Source organism: Cyprinus carpio, chromosome A12 (genome assembly GCF_018340385.1).
Source record: "Cyprinus carpio isolate SPL01 chromosome A12, ASM1834038v1, whole genome shotgun sequence".
NCBI lineage: Eukaryota > Metazoa > Chordata > Actinopteri > Cypriniformes > Cyprinidae > Cyprinus > Cyprinus carpio.
This window is the reverse complement of record NC_056583.1, coordinates 9,363,411-9,388,325: the sequence shown is the minus strand read 5'-3', so window position 1 is coordinate 9,388,325 and position 24,915 is coordinate 9,363,411. Positions and strand designations below refer to the sequence as shown.

At 36.7% G+C, this 24,915-nt stretch overlaps 1 protein-coding gene across 3 annotated transcripts in view; it reads right to left on the bottom strand.

Annotated features, from left to right (window-relative positions):
• The window catches only part of svild (supervillin d), a 107,629-nt gene that overhangs the window by 37,101 nt on the left and 45,613 nt on the right, over positions 1–24,915 (bottom strand). Inside the window, exons 1-5 of one of the 3 annotated variants that reach the window (XM_042767407.1) lie at positions 16,116–16,244; positions 15,504–15,960; positions 9,996–10,030; positions 6,499–6,559; positions 1,393–1,506 (exon numbers count right to left, since the gene is read on the bottom strand). In XM_042767407.1, coding sequence (XP_042623341.1) covers positions 1,393–1,506; positions 6,499–6,559; positions 9,996–10,030; positions 15,504–15,859 — 566 coding nt within the window. In that variant the 5' untranslated portion in view covers positions 15,860–15,960; positions 16,116–16,244. Of the gene's footprint in view, positions 1–1,392; positions 1,507–6,498; positions 6,560–9,995; positions 10,031–15,503; positions 15,961–16,115; positions 16,245–24,915 lie in introns of those variants that run through there. The other 2 variants (XM_042767408.1, XM_042767406.1) reach the window with 2 other exon arrangements.

The following is a 24,915-nucleotide window of genomic DNA, read 5'->3' as shown; positions in this document are numbered from 1 at the left end:
TTTAAAAAAAACTGTCTGAACATACATCAGTAACCGTGGCAATACCTGTTTCTAGCTAGCATTCATGTTTGTAAAAAGACATACGGACCCATGCCTGGCTAGTGTAATTTGGGTTTGAGGCCCCGGTTTTACACCCTCACTTTAAAGCAATCTGAGTGAATTCAAAACATTTGACCCAGGAAGATATAAGAGAACTGTTAATATCTGAAAAGTGCAGCTTGCAGCAAACTGTGTGCCAATGAACCAGAAACATCTACCACACACACACACACACAACAGAGAGAAAGCCCATGCAGCCAAAAAAGTTCATAGGACCTGGATATAGTAGATCTACACCACATCAGACACCACTCACCATGTACCAGTCCCCTGCTGCGAGAATGGAGCTAGATGAGATGGGATCCAGAAGCCTCGAGTCTGAAGTTCCTACAACAAGCCTTTTTTTTTTTTTTTATAGCAGGCCTGTCTTTCGTAAAATAACACACTATCAAATCCCTAAAACCAACCTTTAGAACAGCAGCTTTGCTCAAATTCTCCCTCTCAGAAGCCCTTGGTTTGCAACTCCAAGAGGCATTCATTCTGTCCAGACAGGGCTCATGGAGGTCAGTAATATGGAGTGCTTGGTCAAGATGTAGATATCCAGTGATAGGTAGCAGAGGTCTGTTCTTTAGTGCAATAAGAAGCAGACCTCCAACCTTTAATATATCAGCCTCAACACATTCTAGAAACATGCAAATGTGCCATCCACACATACATACATCACCTCAGAGACATGTCATGGTTGAGCTACTGGTTTACCTTCTGGAAAGCTTATCATTAAAGTATGAAGACAGACATTGATTCAAAATAAACATGCACACGCGCACACACACACACACACACACACACACACAGAGAGAGAGAGACAGAGAGACAGAGAGACAGAATGAGCAGGCTTCACAAAGATGCTTATCTGACAAACAGGCATTTTGCATTCATCTGCTATGACTCACTGCCATCCTGGCAGGAAACACATCACAACTACACCAACACAGAAGATTATAAACTCCAACAAATAAGCCTTGTGTTAATTACCTGAGAAGGGACTATGTGCAAATGAAAGTGATATCATTCCAAACCTATATGAATTTTTTCTTCAGTGGAACACAAAATAAGATTGTTTGTTTGTTTTTGTCCACACACAAAGTCAAAGGGGGAAAAAAAAAACAATACTGGACCCCATTGACTTTCACTGTATGGACAAAAAACAAACATTTCTAAAATACCTTCATGTTTCACAGAAGAAATTAAGTCATCCAGGTTTGGAACAATGTGAGGATGGGTAAATGACAGAATTAAAATTTATGGCTGAACTAACCATTCAACTTTTAACTTAAACTAGCTGACTGTTACCTGGTGGAAACTGTCCTCTTCTCACTTATATGCTCTCTTTGTGGCTTTGCATTGTTAGTATTGTCTTCTTCTTGGTTCTTTGGATTTGCTGAGATGTTGGTCTTCTCCAACCCTGCGGCCAAAGGGGAAAAAAACATGAATACAGAGATTTTAAAGCTCAAAGTGAGGAACCATGGGTACTTTCCACATCAAACTAATCCTCCGGGGATGGCCCATTTAAAATCTCACAATTATCCATTCAGAGACAGGCAGTTTTGTCAAGGTGTTTTTTTTTTTTTTAAACAAAGCCTGGACAGAGCCAGAGGAGCTGCAGGGGGCAAGGCATACAAACACATACACACACAGCCTGGGAAAAGTTGTTGTCTTCAGATTGAATGGGGCCAGTGGGATGAAAGGGACTTATGGGAGACCACAGAGGTCTAAGTGGTTTTGACTGCTCTCGATTCACAAGCTCTGAGAGTGGAGAGAATTGAGGTGATACTCATTTAATTAATATTACAAGAATGTTTTGGGTTAAAAAAAGTTAAGCTCAATTGATTAGCATTTACAGTAACAAACTTAAAATGAAAGTCTATAGGACATGGTTTGCATTGTCCAAAGTACATACAAACCATGGTTAATTTTTGGTTACCACTGTTTAACTATATTAACCATGTTTATTTATTTATTTGTATTATCTGTAGTTAAACCATGGCTATTTTTTGTAAGGGGTCAGCCCTTGTTATGGCACACACTGAGAGGCACACATGGATAGTTAAACGTGGTTGTCTTGGCTCTTTTGCGCAGCAGCAGTACTTATGTTTTGGTGGTAGATCTGCTTGTTTGGGGCAGGTTTTGACCTGTCCTGTCATGCTTACGTTCATGTGTGCGGATACATGAATATCTCAGGGGTTAAAGCAAAAAAAAAAAAAATCTGAGCCTGAACTTTTTTCCGGGGTGGGGCAGGGCGGGTGGGACAGCACATGCAAAGCATGGAATGACTGTGGCAGCTTTAACATTTTAAAGGATACTTCTTCATTCAAACTGGTTTCATTTTTCATGAATATATGGTTGACCTGAAGAATGAAAGCTGTACCATACACTTGGAAAATTATGAGCTACAGTATATCACCGCTTAATCAACACTAGGGGTGTGACAATACACTTAGATCAGGAGATGAAACAAAATACAGATACTTTGTTCACTACAACAAGACAATATTTTAATACTATTTTTAAGAAATTTTCACAAAATTAGAAGACTATATATATGTGTGTGTGTGTGTGTGTGTGTGTGTGTGTGTGTGTGTGTGTGTGTGTGTGTGCGTGCGCGTGTATGTATATATAAAAAATATTTTTGTAAAATGGCATAGTTTTTTTAATATCTGAAAGTACATTCTTAACATCAGTCAATCAAGTATTATTTAATAATAGAACTTTAGTAATTAGAATTAAACTTGATAACCATGTTTGAATGCATATTGGTCATTTTAATTGAACATCTTTGGTCATTCTGTGTTTCTGTAAAAAAAAAAAAAATACTGATAAGATAATAATGATATGAATTCTACTAATAAGAACTATAAAACGCACTAAGGATTACAGGCATACTCCACCCCAAAATGAAAATTTTGTCATTAATCACTTACCCCCATGTCGTTCCAAACCCGTAAAAGCTCAGTTCATCTTTGCAACACAATTTAAGATATTTTGGATGAAACCCGGGAGGCCTGTGACTGTCTCATAGACTGCCAAGCAAATAACAGTGTCAAGGTCCATAGAAGGTATGAAAGTCGTCGTCAGAATACTCCATCTGCCATCAGACGTGCAATCTGGGTTATATGAAGCGACGAGAACACTTTTTGTAAGCGAAGAAAACAAAAATAATGACTTTATTCAACAATTCCTTTGTCAACAGTCTCCTCTGTGTCTTTCCATATCACCATATGCTGCGTATGCTCTTCTGTATCATCCGGGCCACAAGGATGCATCCTTGTGGCACGGATGATACAGAAGAGCATACACAGCATACAGTGATATGGTGAGAAACAGACTTTTATACCTTTTATGGACCTTGACACTGTTATTTACTTGCCAGTCTATGGGACAGTCACAGGCCTCCGGGTTTTCATCCAAAATATTTTAAATTGTGTTCCGAAGACGAATGGCGCTTGGGTTTGGAACGACATGGGGGTAAGTGATTAATGACAAAATTTTCATTTTGGGGTGGCGTATCCCTTTAATGAGCTGCTGGATTCATGAATATTAATCAGGTTTTGTGCGTTCGTTTGAACTGATTTGCTGCGATCAAAATAGGGATGGTAATAGGTGAGTGCCAGCCAATAAGATTGTAGTTTACGCATTAGCTACGCCCACTACCAGAAAACCCGGCAGTTCTTAAAAGCTGAAGAATTGCACATGAACGCCGTTATTTTGACAGGAATATACAACACGTAGCGCATCAATTCACTCTTTCTCTCTATCTCTGCATGTGTGTGAAACAAAGCGAAGGTGAGTCATGCGCCTTAATACTAGAGTTTACCGTACATCAAATACAGGTGCATTGCACATCCATTCAGATGAACTGAAAAACAGCACAGATTGCTTGACGGAGAGTGAAATTCTGAAGCGCTCAGTCAGAGAGTGTTCGCGAGTGAAAATATATCTTTGCTAAACTTATACTTAAGGAGGATACACATACTGGCGAGTAAAATTTATTAGCCATTGGCTAATATTAGACATCATTTAGTGAAGTGAAGATTTAGTCGCATATGTGAGTGATTTCCTCACAATATAGAGGGTTGCCTATACTTATGCCATGGTCTGTCTGAATACTCGATTCTGATTGGCTGGCTGGTGTTGATTAATGATCAGTTTAATCACGTTCTATATTAATGCGCTTCCAATAAACATTGGTAACCACAGTAACATCTAACAAGTTGTAACTGACAAAAATAACCATCATTTTTATCATTCCGGTCAAATAATATTAACATCTTTAATATGTGAATTTTGGCAAATGACCATGGCATAAGCGGGATAATCACCAGCTAGCTGTGCATTAAACAATTAGAATGCACTTTGCGGATCCAACCACCCTCTGCTGTGTGTCTTTTGGTAGTTTTGCTTTATGTAGTTAATTCAAATCATTTAATGCACAGCTAGCCGTTGATTATCCCTTACATAATATGAACATAACCAACTTAAGTACATTATGTATTAAAACAAATACCTGCAGAGCGCACCAACAGCCTGATTAATACAGCGTGATTAATCCTTTAAATTGTAATATTTGGCCACATGCAGAAACTTTTATTTTGAAATCGCGATGTACAATACATGGCATATTTAGAAATAGGTTGATGTATTCTCATGTGTTGGCAAAGGTTTATAAATTATTTGCGTTACAAATCTAGTGAGATAATGCACACTGTTTTTCCATGAACGTTAATTCACATTCACAGCATATACAGAAGAAAAGTATAGCCCCTTTCACACATACAGTCTTTACTGGTAAATTACAATTAAGAGATCATGTGTGAACAGGACCTTTTCAAAAATCCAGGTAAATTTGTTCTGGCAATCATATGGTTCTTATGGAGATGACATGATTACTCTGAGCTGTTTACAAAGCTCTGCTGCTTTATAATTAGCTTTTCTATGCGCTAGATGGACATATTTAACCATTGCGCCTCACAGCTTTTTGTTGTGCTTCTCCATTCATCAGGACTGCGACTCTGCAATTGGATACCATTATGCGCATCTGGTGTTTATAAGAGCAAAACATTCTGATTGGCTAGTAGTGCTTTTTTGGTTGAGAGTGAAAGCTGCTCCTCTCATACCATTGGTAGGCGAACTCATGGACTCGAAAGTGATATCAATCAACAAGAATTATTTTTTTTTTTTTTTTTTAAATGTAGGATTATTTTTTTCCACAGACAAACGCTGCACGGCGGAAATCCAGCACGGTGCCGGAAAACTTTATGCCCCGATATCTCCTGATGCAGGACCTTGTTTCCTAACACTCAGCAGCTTGCATATATTGGCTTGTATTGTCCATTTCTTGTGTCTCCTGCTTTTTGTGAGGTAATTTCATTTATGTCACAGTATCTCTGTGGCATGACTATGGATGTATTGGCAGTAGCAAGTCTCTGTACTTGCTCTGCTGCAGTAGCTGTAGTACTGCAACAGCAGCAGTGTAGCAGATTTATTCCGCCAAGACCAAATTCATTAACACTGCCATGTCTGAGAGATGTCACTCACAACAGAAAATATCTTATTAACCTTACATGGGTAATGTTAAAATGTTCCGCTCCTGTAAAGCCAGTAAATACAGCAACTTTCATTAAATATGCAGGATTCCAGAAAGGGAGTGTTGATGATTAAAAATTAATTGTGCTACAAATAATTTAGATTAAAAATAGTCTATAGTTTAACTAAATTGTATTTTAATACAATTTTGATGTTAACTTCCCTGATTTTTCTCAGGTCTGAAAAATACAACTTCAAAATTTCCAGCCATCTATGTTTAACATTCATGTGTCAACCCGGACCCAATTTTTGTTTGTTTTTTAACAAACAGAGGAACATGTCAGTTTTTTTTTTTTTTTTTTTTTTTGAAAGCATAGCATTAATTTTTGGTTTTTTTTTTTCAAAAAAACAAGCAGGAAAATGTGCTGTTTTTTTCATTCAACTGTCCTTGAGGACACCTGGACATCTTCAAGTCCAGCTTTTTTATGCATTCTTATAACAATACAGAGCTGACAGTCATTACAGAAAGCTCCATTCAGGACAGCTGCAGAGCTCTGATGACAACAATATGTTTCATATATTTCATTAATCTTTCAAATTTTATTATTCATTATTTAAGGCTAATTCACCACTGTGAATTTTAAAACTTGTAAATCAGTGTTTTTGAATAAGGAAGAAAGAGCTGGAATTCCACTTGTTGTTGCTAGTGCTGAAATACAATCCACTTATAAATCCTATTCCTATAAAATATAGTTTTATACCTGTGAAAGTGAAATGAACATTTGTTTGAGAGAAACAGACAAAAATGAGAGATGTCACATGGTGATAGGCAGATCACATGTTGATTACAGTGTTTACAGATAAAGAGCACTTACTTTTAAAAGAGACGTCTTGGCAGGCATACCGGTTTTGGCGTCATCATCTGCTTTCCTGTCGTCTGTCAACACACAGAGGAATGTCTGAGCATGCACAATTGCACATGTATGCACACCAATAAACCCACCTGAAGCAAACTTTACTCATACTGCACATGATATCACATATATGGAGTGAAGTCATGCTCCCAGGAGGATTGTTTCACAGTTTGTTTTGGTTTGTAGAAAAATTACCCATCATACACACACACTTACACACACACACACTCTCTCTCTCTCTAAAGCTATTTTATAAACACTTATCATCAAGTACTGCTCTTGACATTAACCCACTGTGCAGAACTCAAAGAAATGACCATATGAAAACCACCTGTTCAGTGAGAGCGTGATAAGACCAGCTGGGAAAAAGGAAACCTGCGAAAATGAGTTTGGATGATAGTCCTTTATGAGCACCAGGGACATTCAGAATCGAGCTGAGAATGCTTTTTCAATTCCATTTCAATTAAAACGTTTGTACTACTAAATTTCCTGAAACACATTTATTATTAGTATGCTTTATTATATAATTAACAGATATTCACTACTGTTCAAAGGTTTACAGTTGTTAAGATTTTAATTTTTTTTTTTTTTTGCTCACTAAGGCTTCATTTGATATAAAATATAGTAAAAACAGTGATATTGTGAAATATTACAATTTAAAAGAACGGTTTTCTAATATTTTGTAAGATATTCCTGTGATAAAGCTAAATTTTCAGCAGCCATTACTCCAGTCTTCAGTGTCACATAATATTTCAGAAATTATTCTTATATGCTTATTTGGTGATCTAGAAAAAAAAAATTATACTTCTGAAAAATGAAAACCGATGTGCTGCTTAATATTTTTGTGGAAAGCATTATACATTGTTTTTTTTTTTTTGTTGTTGTTTTTTTTTTTTCAGGATTCCTCTCTGTCATTCTCTCTTGATGAGTGTACTGTAAATTTGTGTAACTCATTAGTATTCCTCATACTCTAGATCAGTGGTTCCCAATCCTGGTCCTGGAGAACCCCCAACACTGAACGCTTTTGGTGTCTCTCTCATCTGAAATACACATTGAGGTCTTGGAGTCTTCACTAATGAGGTTATGAGTGGAATCAGGAGTGTTTGAATAGGGAGACATCTAAAATGTGAAGTGTTGGGGGTTCTCCAGGACCAGGATTGGGAACCACTGCTCTAGATGATAATTTCCATCAGTGCAAGAAAAAAACCTCCTATATTTAGCAACTTGCTAGCAATCCTCATATTCAAGATACACAAAAGCTTAAAAAGAGTACAAAACTCCTATGGCCGTATGGAATAGAAAAATGTCCAGTGACTGCACACTTCAGAATGTCAGTGGATGTAGTACATGCAGTCTTTCACCCACTGTATCATCAGAATCAGAATTAGCTTTATTCGCCAAGTGTGTGCAGACACACAAGGAATTTGTTGTGGTTTTTTAGGAGCTCCTGGTACATACACACATACATACTACATACATACATACATATATGACATGACATGACATGAGAACAGATTAAACAGAAGAACAATTAAATAAGACTGAAGAGAAAAAATAATAACGTGGTAAAAACTAGAACAGAATATTTATGCACAGATTCGTGCATTATTTACTGTAAACTTGTATAAATATGCATATGTATTAGCATAATAATTGAAAGACAGGCAGTTGCTGGAAGTGGAGAAATGAATTACAGAAAACAGGTAGTCATTCCTGTGTTAGCTCTTTAAGATGGAGATGGCATGGGGGAACAAAACAGTTTTTATCCTTAGATGTTCTAGTGGACAGTCATGATTACTAGTATGCAAAAATCCTACTTATTTTGTATACTGCTTTTTTGATACTGTGCAACAGGAAAGTACACATATTCAGAAACAGGGTCACTTGAAGGAGACTGCATTTTTTATTTAGGATAAATAATCAGTAGGCAAATTAAAAGTTGTGCACCGCAGCAAAAAAGTTGTGTGATGTGTGTGAGTTCACTGTGTGTGCGTATGGGTCACCATACTTGGCCACACGTCACTTTACTTCACAAATAGCTATGTTGAGAATAGCTGTGGTGTACAAGCCACTCAGGAGGCTGGATCTACTTTGAGTATCATGCACTTCAAACTGAATTGTTCTCAGTGGGACCAGGATGTCTGTATACAAATGTGTGTGAAGCTGTTTGTTTTTTTTTAACTAGATTCTCTCCAGCTGTATGAGTACATTACTGCAAAAAAAAAAAAAAAAAAAAAAAATTAAAAAGTTAAAAGAAGACTATTTTGTGAGTGCAGATCATGGTTTTATATACATTACTTCCATTCCAACTCTCCAAGGAGGTCTAACGCATATTGATAGCGACACCCTGATGCCGCAAATGATATACAATATACCAGAAACTGAGCAAGAGAGAGAGAGAAAAGCACAGTTTCCAAGCTATAAAGTGCTAGATCAGTGGTTCCCAATCCTGGTCCTGGAGAACCCCCAACACTAAACGCTTTTGGTGTCTCTCTTGGCTGTATCTACTTTGAGTATCACGCACTTCAAACTGAATTGTTCTCAGTGGGACTAGGATGTCTGTATACAAATGTGTACATCTGTGTGTGAGGCTGTTTGTTTTTTTCACTAGATTCTCTCCAGGTGTATGAGTACATTACTGCCAATATATATATATATATATATTTAAAAGTTGACTATTTTGTGAGTGCAGATCATGGTTTTATATACATTACTTCATTCCAAATCTCCAAGTAAGTCTAATGCATATTGATAGCGACACCCTGATGCCGCAAATGATATACAATATACCAGAAACTGATCAAGAGACAGAGAGAAAAGCACCGTTTCCAGGCTATAAAGTGCTTTTTCAGCAATCCAGTCACAAGCTGTCATCCGAGATGTATTTACTGTTTCCACCCATCTTCATTTGAACACTTTGATTTTTGTCACACTCAACATTACTTTCATGGGTGTGCCAAGTGCCAAGTCTAGGAGCTACTCTATACACCTACTTCCTATACCCCATGCTGGTTTGTGCAAATTATGGGAGTATTAACAAATTACCATCAATAGACCATGGATAACCCCAAAAGCTCCAATGGGAGTCTTACAACAGAAATGTCAGAAATGAACGTGTTACAGTAAATATTACTGTATAGTAATATGTAAGTCAATACTATGTACAAAATTTTACAGTCATTTACTGGAATACTATTGGACATTTTAAAGTGGTATCTCTCATTTTGACAGATAAATGTTGTATTTTCCAGCTTTAGAAATATTTCAGTAAAACTGGTGTCATTTTGAGTTGAAGTTTGCTAAACCAGAAGTGCCATTTAAAATGCAGTAGACTACTTTGGATAAAGGTGGGTTAATGTACTACTAATGAGGCCAAAAACTGTCAGTGTGGCACATTGGAGGCAAGAGAAAATAATTATGTGTTTCATAATGGGGCTCTTTGAAATCAATGATACTTACCCTGTGTATTCTGGGCTTCTTCTGCTTCCAGCAGACTGTGTGAAAGAGAGAGAGAAAGTCAATGACTAATAAGTTTTGTATGGCAAGCATACAAAAGATGACACAGCTCCACCTGAAACCCATTTCTCTGCTTTGCCGCCCCACTTCCATTGTCCTGCTTAAGTTATATAAGGATTGGTACTCAGTGATAAAAACATGAGAAAGCATACACCATGCATTATAAATGCCCATCATGAGGAAAAAATAAAATTAAATCAGCAAATATATTGAATATTCATACTGCATTACACAGCGTTTTGTGCAACCCAATACTGATTTGCAATAATATCAAATATTAAAACATTCTAACATGTATTTTTAACCTTTCTTTACCACAAGGTATTGTGTCAGATTATAAGCCCAACATGGCTGCATCTGTTGTATAAACACAGAACAGATGATCAAGTAACCCTTACAAATTGCAGCTTTAATTACGTTTTAACTTATAGACCTTTAGTATAGACCACCCCCTTTCAGTGCTGCTCTCATTGTCTTCTGTCTTCCTTTTGTATTTCCATAAAATATGTGAAAGTAAACTTGTAAGAATTTATGAATGAACTGCTCATTTGCAGAGGTGGGTAGTAATGAGTTACATTTACTTCGTTACATTTACTTGAGTACATTTTTTGGGTAAATAATACTTTTGGAGTATATTTAAAGATGGGTAATTTTACTCCTACTTAAGTACATTTTTAGTGAAAAAACTGTACTTTTACTTCATTACTGTGGGCCACGCTCCTCTCGTTACTTTATCTTAATGCAATACCAGTTATAAATGCTTTAGTTTATTCCAAACGCGCCGTCTACTTTTCTCTTGGCAATGAGCGATGGCCATTCGCAAATGATTCATTCTTTTGAGTCAGTTCTGTTCAAAAGCTTGATCAAACCAGTTGGCAAACCAGTGAATTGGTTCGCGAATCAGTTTGAATGATTCGTTCAGTTCCCCTGCCACGTGCGATGAGCCGTCTGAAGCGGTTCACTCAGAGTTTTAACAGAAAGTTTAAGAACATCAAGAGTTTTGAAGACGTGGCTTTGGATCTACACTCAATTGAAAGCAAATCTGCAAAGGCTATTGCTAGCTAGCGATGAAGATCTTTATTAGATGAATACCGCATGTGCTGTCTACGGTTCAACAGGTATAACTTAGGCTACATTCGATTACAGTACACGATACCACTATGACATTAGCAGTTTGTTGTACATGTAACTTATACATTAAATACAACATATAATTTTTAAATAAGGTGTCACAGAGTATGAAATTAATACTTTCCAAACCCGTGTTAGCTCTGTTCCAGGAGGAATGCCTTCGCCTAGACACAATTAATATTGATATTTCCACAATATTTATGCTTGCAGAAATATACATTTGTATACATTTTGCAGAACAGATGGAAGAAGATCCGTCAATATTCATTTGGTTCGTTATGTTCAGATATTCGGTAACTTAGCCGTCGTGTGAGGAGTTGTCACTCTTCTCCGTGTCAGAGGTTATTTTTACATATACAATACATAATTAATATACTTTAAAATATTATTTAATTCAGTAATGCAAATCAGAATTTTCATCAGCTGTTACTCCAGTTTTCAGAGTCATTTTATCTTTCAGAGATCATTCTAATATATTGATTTATTACCAGTGCTGGAAACAGTTTTGATGCTTAATATTTTTTGGAACTTGTGACAGTTTGTTTAGAATTCTTTGATGAATAGAAAGCTAAAAAGAACGTTTTTTATATTAATTGAAAGTTTTTTATTGATTTCAGATTGATAATGTGACACTGAAGACTGGCATAAAGGCTAATGAAAAAATAATAATGTGACATGTGCTGATGAAATTATATATATATATATATATATATATATATATATATATATATATATATATATATATATATATATATATATATATATATATATATATATATATATATACATACATACATATACACACACACACACATTACATAATTGTATCTATATATCTAAATAAAAATAGACTATAGATATACAGTATATGATCCAAAGTAACTACTAACTAACTACTTGAGTAGGTTTTTTTTTTTTTTTATCCAATACATTTTTACTAGAAGTACTTTAGCTTGAGTACAGTTTTTGGGTACTCTACCCACCTCTGCTCATTTGGAAATTTTCCCAGTCTATGACATCCGCTTCGAACATTACAATGGACATGATAACTTTCACTAACTCTGCAATAAGTAAATGCACTTCACCTACTAATTACTCTTAAACAATGATGCTATAGAGCTTTCACAAAAAGAGAAGTTTAAATATTCTTAAGATGGCTGCTCACTTGTTTCTCTGACACATACAATCTATAATAGTCCAAAGTTTGGACACATCTACTAATTTTTCACTATTAATATTTTCCACAATTTAAATAAATAGCAAAATCGTCAAAATTATGAAATAACAATTGAAGTATGGGAATAATATAGTAATCAAAAACCCTTATACAAGTTTACCTTTGCCTTATCGTAACAATTTTATGCCCAGAATGAGGTGGATGCTTATTAAACAGAATTGAATTAGTTTGCATGCTGGTGCTGAACAGTTTACTACCTGCTCCATCCTGTAAATTTAAAGTTAGTTTTGAAACTAAATTCAGAAGTAACATAATTTTAGATTAAAAAGTTAAATCAAGAAAAATAAAAGTATTACACTTTTGACTGGTAGTAGTAAGTAGTGTTGTCTGGTTGGAAGATTTATTTGGCAATGCAAATTACAGGTGTTTGACGTAAATGCTGTTGGGGAGCTAAAAGGAAGAAAACACCTCAGAGGCAAAGATCGCTCACTCTTTAACAACTATAGTCTTCTGTTTCACTTTACTTTCCTTCTCTTTTTAGACAAAATTACTAGCTGCCATTGTAGTTCACAATGTAACAGTAAGGGAACAACTTGTGCAGTTTTTTTTTTTTTTTTTTTTTATTTGGTTTTTTTTTTTCTCTTTGGAGTGTTACAAGCTCTTGGTACATAAAGACGATCTGTAAAGTTGCAAAGAGTGAAGTCTCAAATCCAAAGAGATATTCTTTATAAAAGTTAAGACTCTTTCACACTCTCCTAAAATGCCTAGTTTAAACTCACCCTCACATGTCTATGTCACTGTGTGGGAAGTTATGCATAACACCGCCCAAATGTTCACGAAAAGAAAGAAGGCATAACTTTTGATTCTCGCCGTTGCCGCCGACGCAATGTCGTGGAGATGCTGTGTTTTGTTGTGAAAGTGAAACTACTTTGTTTTGCCTTCCAAAAGAGGACACAACTAGAAATCAGTGGTTAAGTTGTATTTACATCACTGTTCAAGAACAGTTGAACCCAAATATTCGAGTGTGAGCAGCACATTTTATGGAGGACTTTTTCATGATCCTGGGAGAGAAGACTACAATGCCGGCTGTTCTGACTCACAGTCTGTACACATTTACATATGTAAAGGATTTGCCACTGATGATTCAAACGTGAGTTTTGAGCAGTGTAGAACAGCATTTATTAATTCCAGTCCTTGCGCCCTCATGCTCTGCACATTTAGTATGTTTCTCTTATGGCGTCAGACATTTGTTCTATTCGAACGTAAGTGCCTTGCGAAGTGGACATCACAGGATATTGTGAACTTATATGTTCCATTCAAAGTGCATTGAAGTGTACGAGACGTGAATTTAAATTGTATTTATTTACAGAGGTATATGATGTCACACTTGTCCATGTGTGAAAATGTTGCGCAGCGCAAATCCATGAATGAATGTTCTGAAGTGAGGTAAACTTCAACAGTTTTCCCCTGCTCAGGGAGTAGGGAGCAATGAACACTGTGTAGGGACCATGTCAATGGGAACACAGTTCATGGACGGAGCTCACTTCTAACAAGCTGATTATCTGAATCAGATGTGTTAACAAAAAAAGACATGCAAAATATGCAGAGCTGGGTGGAATTGAGAACCGCTGGTGTAGAGTAGCACTTGTTGTTTGTCGTTTCTCTGATCACAAATACATTATTTTATGTTTACGCAGCGCGATGCAACGCAACACGCAAGTCATTATAATCCGTAATTATGTCCCCACTGGATGCAACAAATGTAATAGGTTTTATTGTTTTTGTCTTGTCGAGACAGCTATGTTCTGACCGGGACATGCATCACAGTATGGCAAAGGGCGTAACATTTCCGTAACACGCTTGAGGCATTCGGCCAATCACAATGTACTGGATAACTGGCCAATCAGAGCACACCTCGCTTTTCAGACCAATGAGCTTTGTAAAAAATTACGTGTTTCAGAAAGGCTGGGCATAGAGTAGAAACAATAATGTACAGTATTTGGAAAATAATGTGTTTTTTTAACCCTAAACCGCATAAATTAGGTTCTGTGTCAGCTGATACAAAGCTAAATATCATGTTGTCAGATCAAATTTACCGCCAGCACATCTGATGCACACAATTTCCCTCACTCTCAAAAACACTGTCGTAAATAGCTAAAGACTAGTGTCAACTCATATATCACAGTCATCCACATCGGCCCTTATCAATGATATTCAACATCCCGTCCAGTTTTACTCTCCCTTTTAGATAAGACCCAGGTCTTACTGACCTTTACAATGCAGACAATGAAAGACTAAACAGTGACATGCCGGGGCAGGACTGGCTGGTTTGACATGTAATGGCTGAGTATGAGAATGAACAATGTCAACATGCCACTCTCCTGTTTACGCTAGCAATTTTAATCTTTGGAAAGGCACAGCATACATCAGCATAAACCAGAAGTTCACAAACTTTTTTAGGTGGTGAACCACTTTGATAATAAACCGAAATTGTGGACCACCTAAGACAACAAATCTGGAGGAAATCACAGACTAGTTTAGATTAGGTGATCTCAATTAATGTAAAAAGTCCCATTAGTTTATAGACTACATCTACCTTTAGCGATCCACAATTTTACCAGTTCTTATTTCATTACCATTATCTAAATATAAACATTATTATATATTAAACATAAAAATATCAACCAGTTATTTTATGAATTTATTAATCTAATTATTCAAATGCTGAAAATGTTTTACTTTTTTTAATTGAGGATTTTTTAATTTAAATCTGGCAAATCGGTACAGAGAATCAGCACCGAACAAGGAAGAGAAAGTTCTACTCTGTCCTTCATACAAGAACATTCCAAACTGAGAGACCGATGCTGCCCAGCAATCCTCTCCCTCATCTGGAACCCCTTGCACATTTGCTTATAATATCCATGTTTGTAAATGCCCATAAATGAGAAACATTCTGTTTTGACTGTGCTTTGGTAAGTTAAAACCAAAACAAAAATCTTTAAATGCAAAAATCTCCCTGACTATGGCTAAGTTCAAAGAGCCCTCAGTCTGAACTTACTGAGCAGTGAAACATGAGATCTGTGTTACTCTCTGAACGGACAATGTTTATCACTGCAGGATATTACACTGAGACTCAAACTCACCTGTGATGTTGGCGTGAACATGTTACTTGGTTGTTCTCATCGCTGTGGCTAACGAACATGTTAGAGAATGGTGTGGCATCTGTTTTTGCCTCAGAAATACTCCTGTCTCCTTGCCTGCTCAGAGCACTGCCATCTTTACTGTACTGACTTAGTACAGAGGAAACATCTGTCTTCTTCAGCTCAGAGGTGTCTGTGGTTTCCCGATTTTTTTCCCTCTGTGTATATAGGGATGAACTTTCCTCCAAGTCGGCATACCTTTCAGCCAACTCCCGTCTTCTCTCTGCCTTGTAGCGTGCAATACGTTCAGCTTTGGAGTCCAGAGAGGAGCCTTGCAAAGAGTCCAGAGCATCCATCATATCTCACTCCAGTTACACGTCCTTTGGCTGAGATATAAGCTACAACACAGAAGAGTCCTGCTCACTTCCTAGTGGACAAAGAGTCTGACGATACCATTCCACTGTTGAAAGAGACAAACAAAATGAGTTGTCTGCTCTTGAATCAAAAAAGTCTTTTGTTTAAGCACTGAATAAAGCAAGAAACAAAAGAAAAAAAAAAAAGTTTTTTTTTTTTTTTGGGACTATATACAAAACACTGGCACAATCACTAACACACCTACACTCTAATCCTTCCTATGGCAGTTTTTAGTCAGCCGGTATGTCAAATGAAAGCCTGTAAAAGAGAGAAGTGATCCTGCTGAAAGAAAACATTCAGGATTCCTGCCCACATTGCTGTGATTCTCATATTACCCTGAACAGCCCCAGAGAGAGATAAAAAGAAAGCGAGAGAGCGAGGAGGGTGGGGGGGAGGTTTGCACTCAACACACACACAAGTGATCTTTTTCAGCACCTTTAGTAGCATTGTTATCTACTGCCTGCATAGTCCGCCTTCTAAGAGGTCGTTCAGACAGTACAAACCTCTGTGTGCCAGTCCAAACCTTATTTTTGTGCTTATCTGACTGGAATCTGATCATATTAAGCAAGTGAATGGCAAAAAAAAAAAAAAAAAAGTTTGTATAAATCTATTTCAAGTTACATTGATATGTGGTTTGAAATTTGATTCACACTGCATTTCTGGAAATCCATTTCAGTCTAAACGCTGTGATCAGATTTTTCCCTAGCTTTTTTGCCTATGTCACTTTCTCACGCCCCATAAAACGTAAACACGTCAGATGTTGTTTGTAGAAAACATGCTGAATGTCTTTGCAGAAACAAGGTTGTGTTGTTGCAAATCAAGCGGAAATGACACTGCTACGCTACACACCTTTGTGAGTTTTGAGGCCGGCAGAGACACCAGCATGGAAAAAAGCAGCACAATCCAGCTTTTCTGACATGGTTCATAAGATGTAATATTCCAGTGCTAAGGAAACATGTTCAATATCTGTATTGCAAACTGTAATGCTGTTGTTGTTGTGTTTCAGCATAGGCATACCAGCACAACATGTTGCCATAAAAACCAATACAGATATTACTTTGGGTGTAAGAGCAGCATTGGACACGCAAATCGGATCTGAACAGCTGCGCATGTGACACATGTGGTTCAAGTTAATGGTTTGGTACTTAAACGTTTTAGACTTTTAAATCAATATTTCTGAGAATTTAATTAATTTCTCTGTCTGCATACATATATTTACATTATTTTCACTGAGCTTGTTGCATAAGTTATCATAGCATAATAATCCTACCTACATTCTGAAACAGACCTTCACGTCAGGACTGCACCTATGCTGCATTAAAAATACTCCAACAACCAGGTGTTGCAACAGGGTCTGTAAAATCCACTCCCATAACACCACCATGACCAAAGGTAGGCATCACACAAGAACACACAAGTCTTTCACCACAGATTTGTTTTCATCTTAAATGCATTCAAATACCAGATCTACACGCCTACACATGTCAGCATGAAGCAATTAGAATCATATCAGTGTGTGTGTGTGTCTGTAAACACAACTGTGGGTGATGAAGGCTGGATGGAATTGCTGTGAAAGATGAAGAATTGTGTGCTGGTGTTTGTGTTAGTGGGTGTTTGGGGGCACAAAGGGAATTTAGCATGGCCCTCCTGGATTCCTACTGCGGGGTGCAGGGGTTAATGGGCCACATCTGGGACCTCACATTTAATAGCTTCCACACAGAGCAAGGGAGAGAAGGAGAAAGGCAAACAGAAATAAAATGGAAAATTTGGGTAACGATAACTGAAAGGAAAATAATGAGTTTGTACACAAGAGAGAATGCCAACAATATTGATAAAGATGAAATCTTCAATGCTGATGAATGAAATGATCATGGAACAAAGGGAAAGGTGGATGGGAGGAGGGTGTTGAATGACGGGGTTAGTGGAACAAAGTAATAGTAGAATGACGACATCATGAAAAGAACTGTAGTTTCCCATGACTAGGGTGAGTGTCACAAATATGCCCCAGTGTGCCCATAGTAGGCATGAGCCGATATGAGACTTTGATGGTATGATAATCTTAAGCAAAAATATCATTATTTCATGGCATCACGGTATTGTTGTTACAGCTCTAATAAATAAATGTCTTTTTTTTTTTTCACTGAATGCAATGTATTTTATTTCTGAACAACATTTCAAATGTTTGTTGAATTGTGTGCTGCCTTGCAGCTTTTTATGTGGATGGCTGATTTGCTGCTAGAGCTACTGCTGCCCTAAAAAGAAGAAACATACAGAATGAAACCTTTATTTAAACTAAATCTGTAATTACACTTATTTATTTGTTATTTGTTCCTGTGGCTCAGAGGTAGAGCATTGAGTTAGCAGCGTAAAAGGTTGTGGGTTCGATTCCCAAGGAACACATGTTAGGTAAAAAATGTTAGCCTGAATGCACTGTAAGTCACTTTGGATAAAAGCGTCTGCTAAATGCATAAATGTAAATGTAATTTAATTTTAGTTATATAATTCATATACTTCTCATTTATATAATTTCATATAATTAAGTTAATTTAATATACATAATTTGATTTAATAATAACCAAATTTGAATCAAAAACAGAATGTTCTGACTAGCTTTGTGAAATTATGCTACATGCCTGAACTAAAGTCCCTTTAAAGGTGCAGTGTGTAAATTTTAGCGGTATCTAGCGGTGAGGTTGCGAATTCCAACCAACGGCTCAGTCCCCCACTCATCTTTCCCTTTAGAGAAGCTACGGTGGCCTCCACAGGTAAAGATGTCGTCAGTAAAGACAGCAGAGAGCAATGAGATTTCTTTACAAAGGTAAATTAAGGAATTATATTTACTTAATTATTCAATAAATCAATGTTATTGCGAATATTAATGTACTTGTTCATAATTGTGTCAGTGTTTTATTCGCAAGAACAACAAAGTGACGAAACGCGCTCCGTAGCGCTGTTTGTCCATTTAGGGCTACTGTACAAACATGGTGGCGACTTCTATGTAAGGGGACCCGCAGTGTATGTAGATAGAAGTTGCTCAATCTAAGGTAATAAAAACATAACTGTTTATTAAGTAAGGTCTTTATACACCTCTGAAAACATAGTTATGTATATTATATTGCATTTCTGTCAATAAATCTTTGTAAATATTACACATTGCACCTTTAAGACAAGTCATGTCACTCGGCGGCCATCTTTGAAACGTCTCTCGGGTATCCAAGTGCAACTCCTATCTCTTTGAAAGGGGAAACATCAAATTCTACAAAACTGTTCACTAGGCCTGCAATTAAATTTCATATTTGAAATCACCAAAAAGGTTTAATAACAACTGTGTCATAAATGTTGTTTATTTTGCTCAAATAGCGTTATAACAAGCTTATTATTCAGGCTAGATCAACCAGTGCGCATGTGTAGTCCTGAGCGCACGTCTCAGAAAGCTGACTGTTTCTATAGAATGCACACTATGATTTGCACACGCCTCCAAAGGGAGAAGCTCATTGGGTTTGGTTAAATTTTAAAAGCCTTAAACTTAAAGAAACCACCGAAATTTCCGTACGTTTGCTCTTTCCACTTCGTTGATGGCAGACCCACAGAAAATAATCCATTCCCCCAGAAACAATGCTCTAGTGAAGACTCCGAGGCGATGTCTAGTATGTCTATCCTCTAACAGGATATAGCTTCTTGTTAAGTTACGTGCTCTAACAATAGACATTGTTTAAACTATTTATTTATCGATGACACTTCTATTGGGCATGAATAATATTTAGTGCTAAGATGAAGTTGTTGATAGAAGAAATCTGTTACAAAAAAGCGCATAGAGATAAGCTTAAATTAAAATTATGTCATTTACTTACTCTTGAGTTGTTGCAAACCTGTGTTAATTTCTTTTTGCTGCTGAACACAAAGGAAGATATTTCGAAGAATGTTTGTAACCAAGCAAATCTTGGGTCCCATTCACTTCCATAATAATAAGAAATATTACTATGGAAGTGAATAGGATCCAATAATAGTTTGTATATTAACATTATTCCAAATATACTCCTTTGTGTTCAGTAGAACAAAGAAATTTATACAGGTTTAGAACAAGTCGATGTTGAGCAAATAATGAAAATGTTAATTTTTGGGTGAACTATCACTTAAAGCCAGGTACTGTGATTGTACTGAATAAAAGTACCACTGTACTGGGACTGGAACGCCATGGTGCCATGTACAAAATACTTTTGCTACTTTTTGTAAATAGGGGGTGGAGAATTTATCAGTTTCTCCTGAGCATCTGGCTGACTTCAGTGTTGTGTTTTGCAGATGATGAACAAGGTGACCATGAGCCCTCACGAACGGAGCCATTGCAGCTGCCCCTTCAGTACAGTGATGCCTGAAGTCCAGGCATTGACAGACCACACTTATGCCTCAGGGGATAAAATAATGTTACACAAGGAAACACGGTTCCACAGTGAATATCCCTTAGCCCTTGCCATTCTCAAGAATGACACTAGCTCTTTATTGAACACTGTTAAATTCTACACTTCCAATTTTAAGGTCCATTATGGATCAAATTCTGCTGAAAATGATGAAGCTGAAGTTGAATTTAATTCAAGGAGATCTTGCTGAATGCTTTGAGGAGGAGCGCATGAGTCCATGGCATTTTATATGAAATTTAGAATGGTGTAGTAATTTTGGATACACTGTGTAGTAGTTTGGAATTATTCAGTGTTACCATTAAATATACTGTTTTTACACAAATATTTATTAAATATATTATTTCTTTTTCCTTATATATGTACACACAAACACAATTAAATGTCAAATTCGCTTTCTGTTCTATGTACCAGCACTCGGACGACTTTTCTGCTGTGCAGGTAACGTTACTGATTTGCCTCAGTGCTTTTTATAATCTGCATCGAAGACCCGTCTGCTCAAAGCGCCAAAACGAAATATTTAAAAAGTTTATTGCAGGCCACTTCTTCATTTCATCCTCCCACTGTGTCATACACCGCAGGTGTGGTAAATATTTACCATCACGCCGTTTAATAGTGTTCTGTGTGTTTTACACAAGTTTAACACATTATAAGTAAGTCATCGTACCTACTTCCGTGTTGCAAAATAAGGTGGATAGTCTTTGCCTGAACGAAACAAACAGCCGATGGGCGAATGAGAGCGCATATTCACTCTCTGTCAGCAGGAGGTTTCTGGAACAGCAGGATACAGCGTTTCCTTGGTTACTGCTGTAAACAAAGCAGTGCTGCGCTGCAACATCTCAACTTTTCTGAAAACAATCAGTTCCCCTCAGATACACATTCATATAAACCCCCAAATCAATATTTAGGATTTTCTTCCAATAGTTTGTGCATCATGAACAGTGAGTGACCAGCCTGCTACAGTATTTTTCACTTTGCATCTGTCTTCAGCATCTCTGGCCTCTGTTAACGGGCATTATCATTTTGGGAAATGGGAAACTCAGTTTGTGCAAGTGTGCAAATTTTCCAGTTATGTAGTTTGAGACCAGCACATTTATGGTTTTTAAACTTGTATTTCAGTGTTTAAACTTGTACTTCAGTGCTTAAACTTGTACTTGCTTTTTGGGGGCAGGCCCTGGTTTGCTTAGCAGCCACACTGTCATTTTTAACATCAGGCCTAAATATACAAAACAAAACATACATTTTGTGAGCTGACTAAATATCAAACACAATGCTCTGTGCTTGGCTAAATGTACCTCTTGTATGCGTGTACATATAGTGCCATTTTCACAGCTGATAAAGGACTCAAAACAGCAGCAGGAATTCCTGTGTTGCAGGCTGGAATTAAACCACACACACCATCCTGGTGTCGTCTGGCCAGAGGAGAACTGCCCCCCGACTGAGCCTGGTTTCTCCTAAGGTTTTTTCTCCATTTCTGTCAGAGATTTGTGGTTAGATTGTATTTGTGCTAGTCCGTGTAACTGCATCAGGCTATTATATGTTATCTCATTAAAAAAATACATTCCATGATATTAAATAATAATAGGAGTTTAAATTATTTCAGCTGATCTGCATATAATTTTAATGATCCCATTTTTTTTTTTTTTTATTGTCTTAAAACTTTAAAGTTTCTATCATTAAAATATACAAAACAATCGGACAAGTAACATAAGGAACGATATTACAGTCAGTAACCCTGTGCCCCAAAACGTTGTTTTTCTGTACATTAGTTACGAGTTTTAATACTCCTGTACGGTAGGGCTGGGCTACGGAAGAGGATTAGGGCCAAGCAATAATAAAAAAATAAAATCATCTCGAGATTAAAGTCATTATATTGCAAGATTAAACTCATTAAATTTCGAGAAAAAAAGTCGAAATACAATCTTGAGAATAAACTCATTAAATATCGAGAATAAAGTTGTTGTTGTGTTTCGAGATTAAACTCGTTAAATTTCGAGAAAAAAAAGTCGAAATACAATCTTGAGAATAATCTCATTACATTACACGCCATTAATGGCAATGCCGTACGGTTTTAATTTATCATGGCTGTCCAAGTGCCAGAGTGCATTTGGGTGAAGCCAGCGATAACCTTGCATTTGTCCTCTGGTTGTCATTTCATGTTGGACAAAAGCGAGTAGCCAACATCGCGCAAATTGGACTGATTTTTTCTTCTAAAAAGACCTAGCCGCTTGCAAATTCTCTTTAAAGTTTGTGTGCTAATTATTATTGTGTCATAATTAGCTAAAGTTGATAGTATTTCTTTGTTACTGAAAGAAAGTCTAAAATATAGCTTGACTAAGTGATCCAACTCTGCCATGTCCTCTTTAGGCTATGCAATGAACACTGATCTAATGCGTTATTCTCTACATTTCATTTCGACTTTTTTTCTCGAAACACAACGACTTTATTCTCGAAATTAAATGAGTTTATTCTCAAGACTGTATTTCGACTATTTTTCTCGAAATTTAACTAGTTTTTTCTCGAAACACAACGACTTTATTCTCGAAATTTAATGAGTTTATTCTCAAGATTGTATTTCGACTTTTTTTTCTCGAAATTTAACAAATTTTTAATCTCGCAATATAATGACTTTAATCTCGAGATGGTTTTATTTTTTTATTATTGCGTGGCCCTAATCCTCTTCCGTACTGGGCGGTATGACGGTATATTCCGTGACGACGGAATAAAATGTCTACCGTTACAGATTTTTCTATCCCGTGTATACCGTGAAGTTTAAATTAGTGGGCGTGGTTAACCTCACGTGTAGCGTGCCGGGATGTGAGAACAATTGAGAAGCTGCACACAAGCGTATATAAGAAGAAAAACATGGAGAAAGATAAGCATGCTGATAAAGAAATCCCACAAACCAATCCCGAGCAGCAGGAGGAGGAACGCGACATCAGTGGTATGGACTTGGTTCGGGTTTACAAAGGCTGACAGAGCAGAAAAATGTGATTTGCAAACTGTGTCACGCGAATGTAACCGTTAGCCACGGTAGCACGAGTAACTTGTTTTATCATCTAAAGGTGAAGTATGTCAAAGAATACAATGAAAGCCAACGGATGCGCTCCACATCAGGTGTTCCGTCAACCTCTGGTGCTAAAAGCAAAAAAACAATCTCAAACTAGTTTGGCCGAATCATTTACCAGAGGCACTCCATATGACAAAACCTCATGCAGATGGAAAGAAATAACGCAAGCCATTACAATGCATATCTGTAAAGACATGTCACCAGTTTACACAGTGGAAAAGAAGGGGTTTCGTGATCTGATCAAAACGCTTGATCCGAGATATGTAATGCCGAGCCGCAAGCATTTAGTGAAGTAGAGTTGGCGCGGTTGTATGGAGAATGCCGACGGAAAATTGAAGCGGAGCTTCGCGATGCTTTATACTTCTCAACAACAACTGATTTGTGGACAAGCCGAACTACACAGCCATATATGAGCTTAACAATCCACTTCATCAAAGACTGGACAACAAGTGCTCCATCTGAACGGGTTATTCAGCACAAGTGGGAATATTGTCACATGCCGCAGATCAGCACTTAAACATGAGAGAGTTGACCAGCTTGTTTTTCTTGCACACAATTTGTAATTGTTTTGTTTGACAGAAATTTTTATTTATTAATTTATTGAAGTGTTTATATTTATTTGATTTTTTTTTTTTTTTTTTTTTTAAATGTTTCAAAAAGAGTTTAAATTTATTTTGCTCAGGAAGTGTTTAGTTTTTTTTTTTTTAGAACAAGCGTTTAGATTCTGACATTTTCCCGAAATGTTTACATTTTTATACTTTCTGCAAAATTTGTTTTATGTTACTGAAGTTTTATTTATTTCAATGCTCCGAGAAAGTATTAATAATCTGTTCTAATATTAATAAAAAGTCTGTTCTCTTTAAACCACACACATGTGGCCTATTTATTGTTATGGTGAGGTTGATCTAAAAGTTCACTCATTCACTACTAATGCTCTAAATAAAATAAAAATTAATAAATAAGATGAGAGCCTATTCTTTATTTTTAAAGTGGTATTTAATATATTAAGCAAGTTCCTTTTTTTTTGATTTACCTGAAAAATTATTATTCCGTGATATATACCGCTACCGTGAAATAAAATAACTTATTCTGTGAAATAAATTTTTGGTCATTCTGCCCACCCCTACTGTACGGTCATCATGGCAGTGCTTGACTAAGAAGGTTCATCTGGTCTTTTAATTCGGAAGCGTGCACATTTCAGAGATTGCTGCAGCTGAATAACAAAAACAGAGACGTTTGGACTAATGAAACAATGCCGTACTAATTGACATTCACTATACTAAAATATTTGATTGCTCATACTGTGATAAGAAGTCACATCGAATTACAGATGATTACTTCAAACACTCAAATTACATTATAAAATTAGTATGGGGCAAAATCATGTTTTCATATTGATCTTTTTAATATTGTACCAGATTTCCATAGGTATTATATTTGTCTCTGGTAGCCACCCTCTTTTGAAGCAGTGACCCAACATGGCCATCCATTGAAAATGCTAGAAACACCCCTGTAAAAA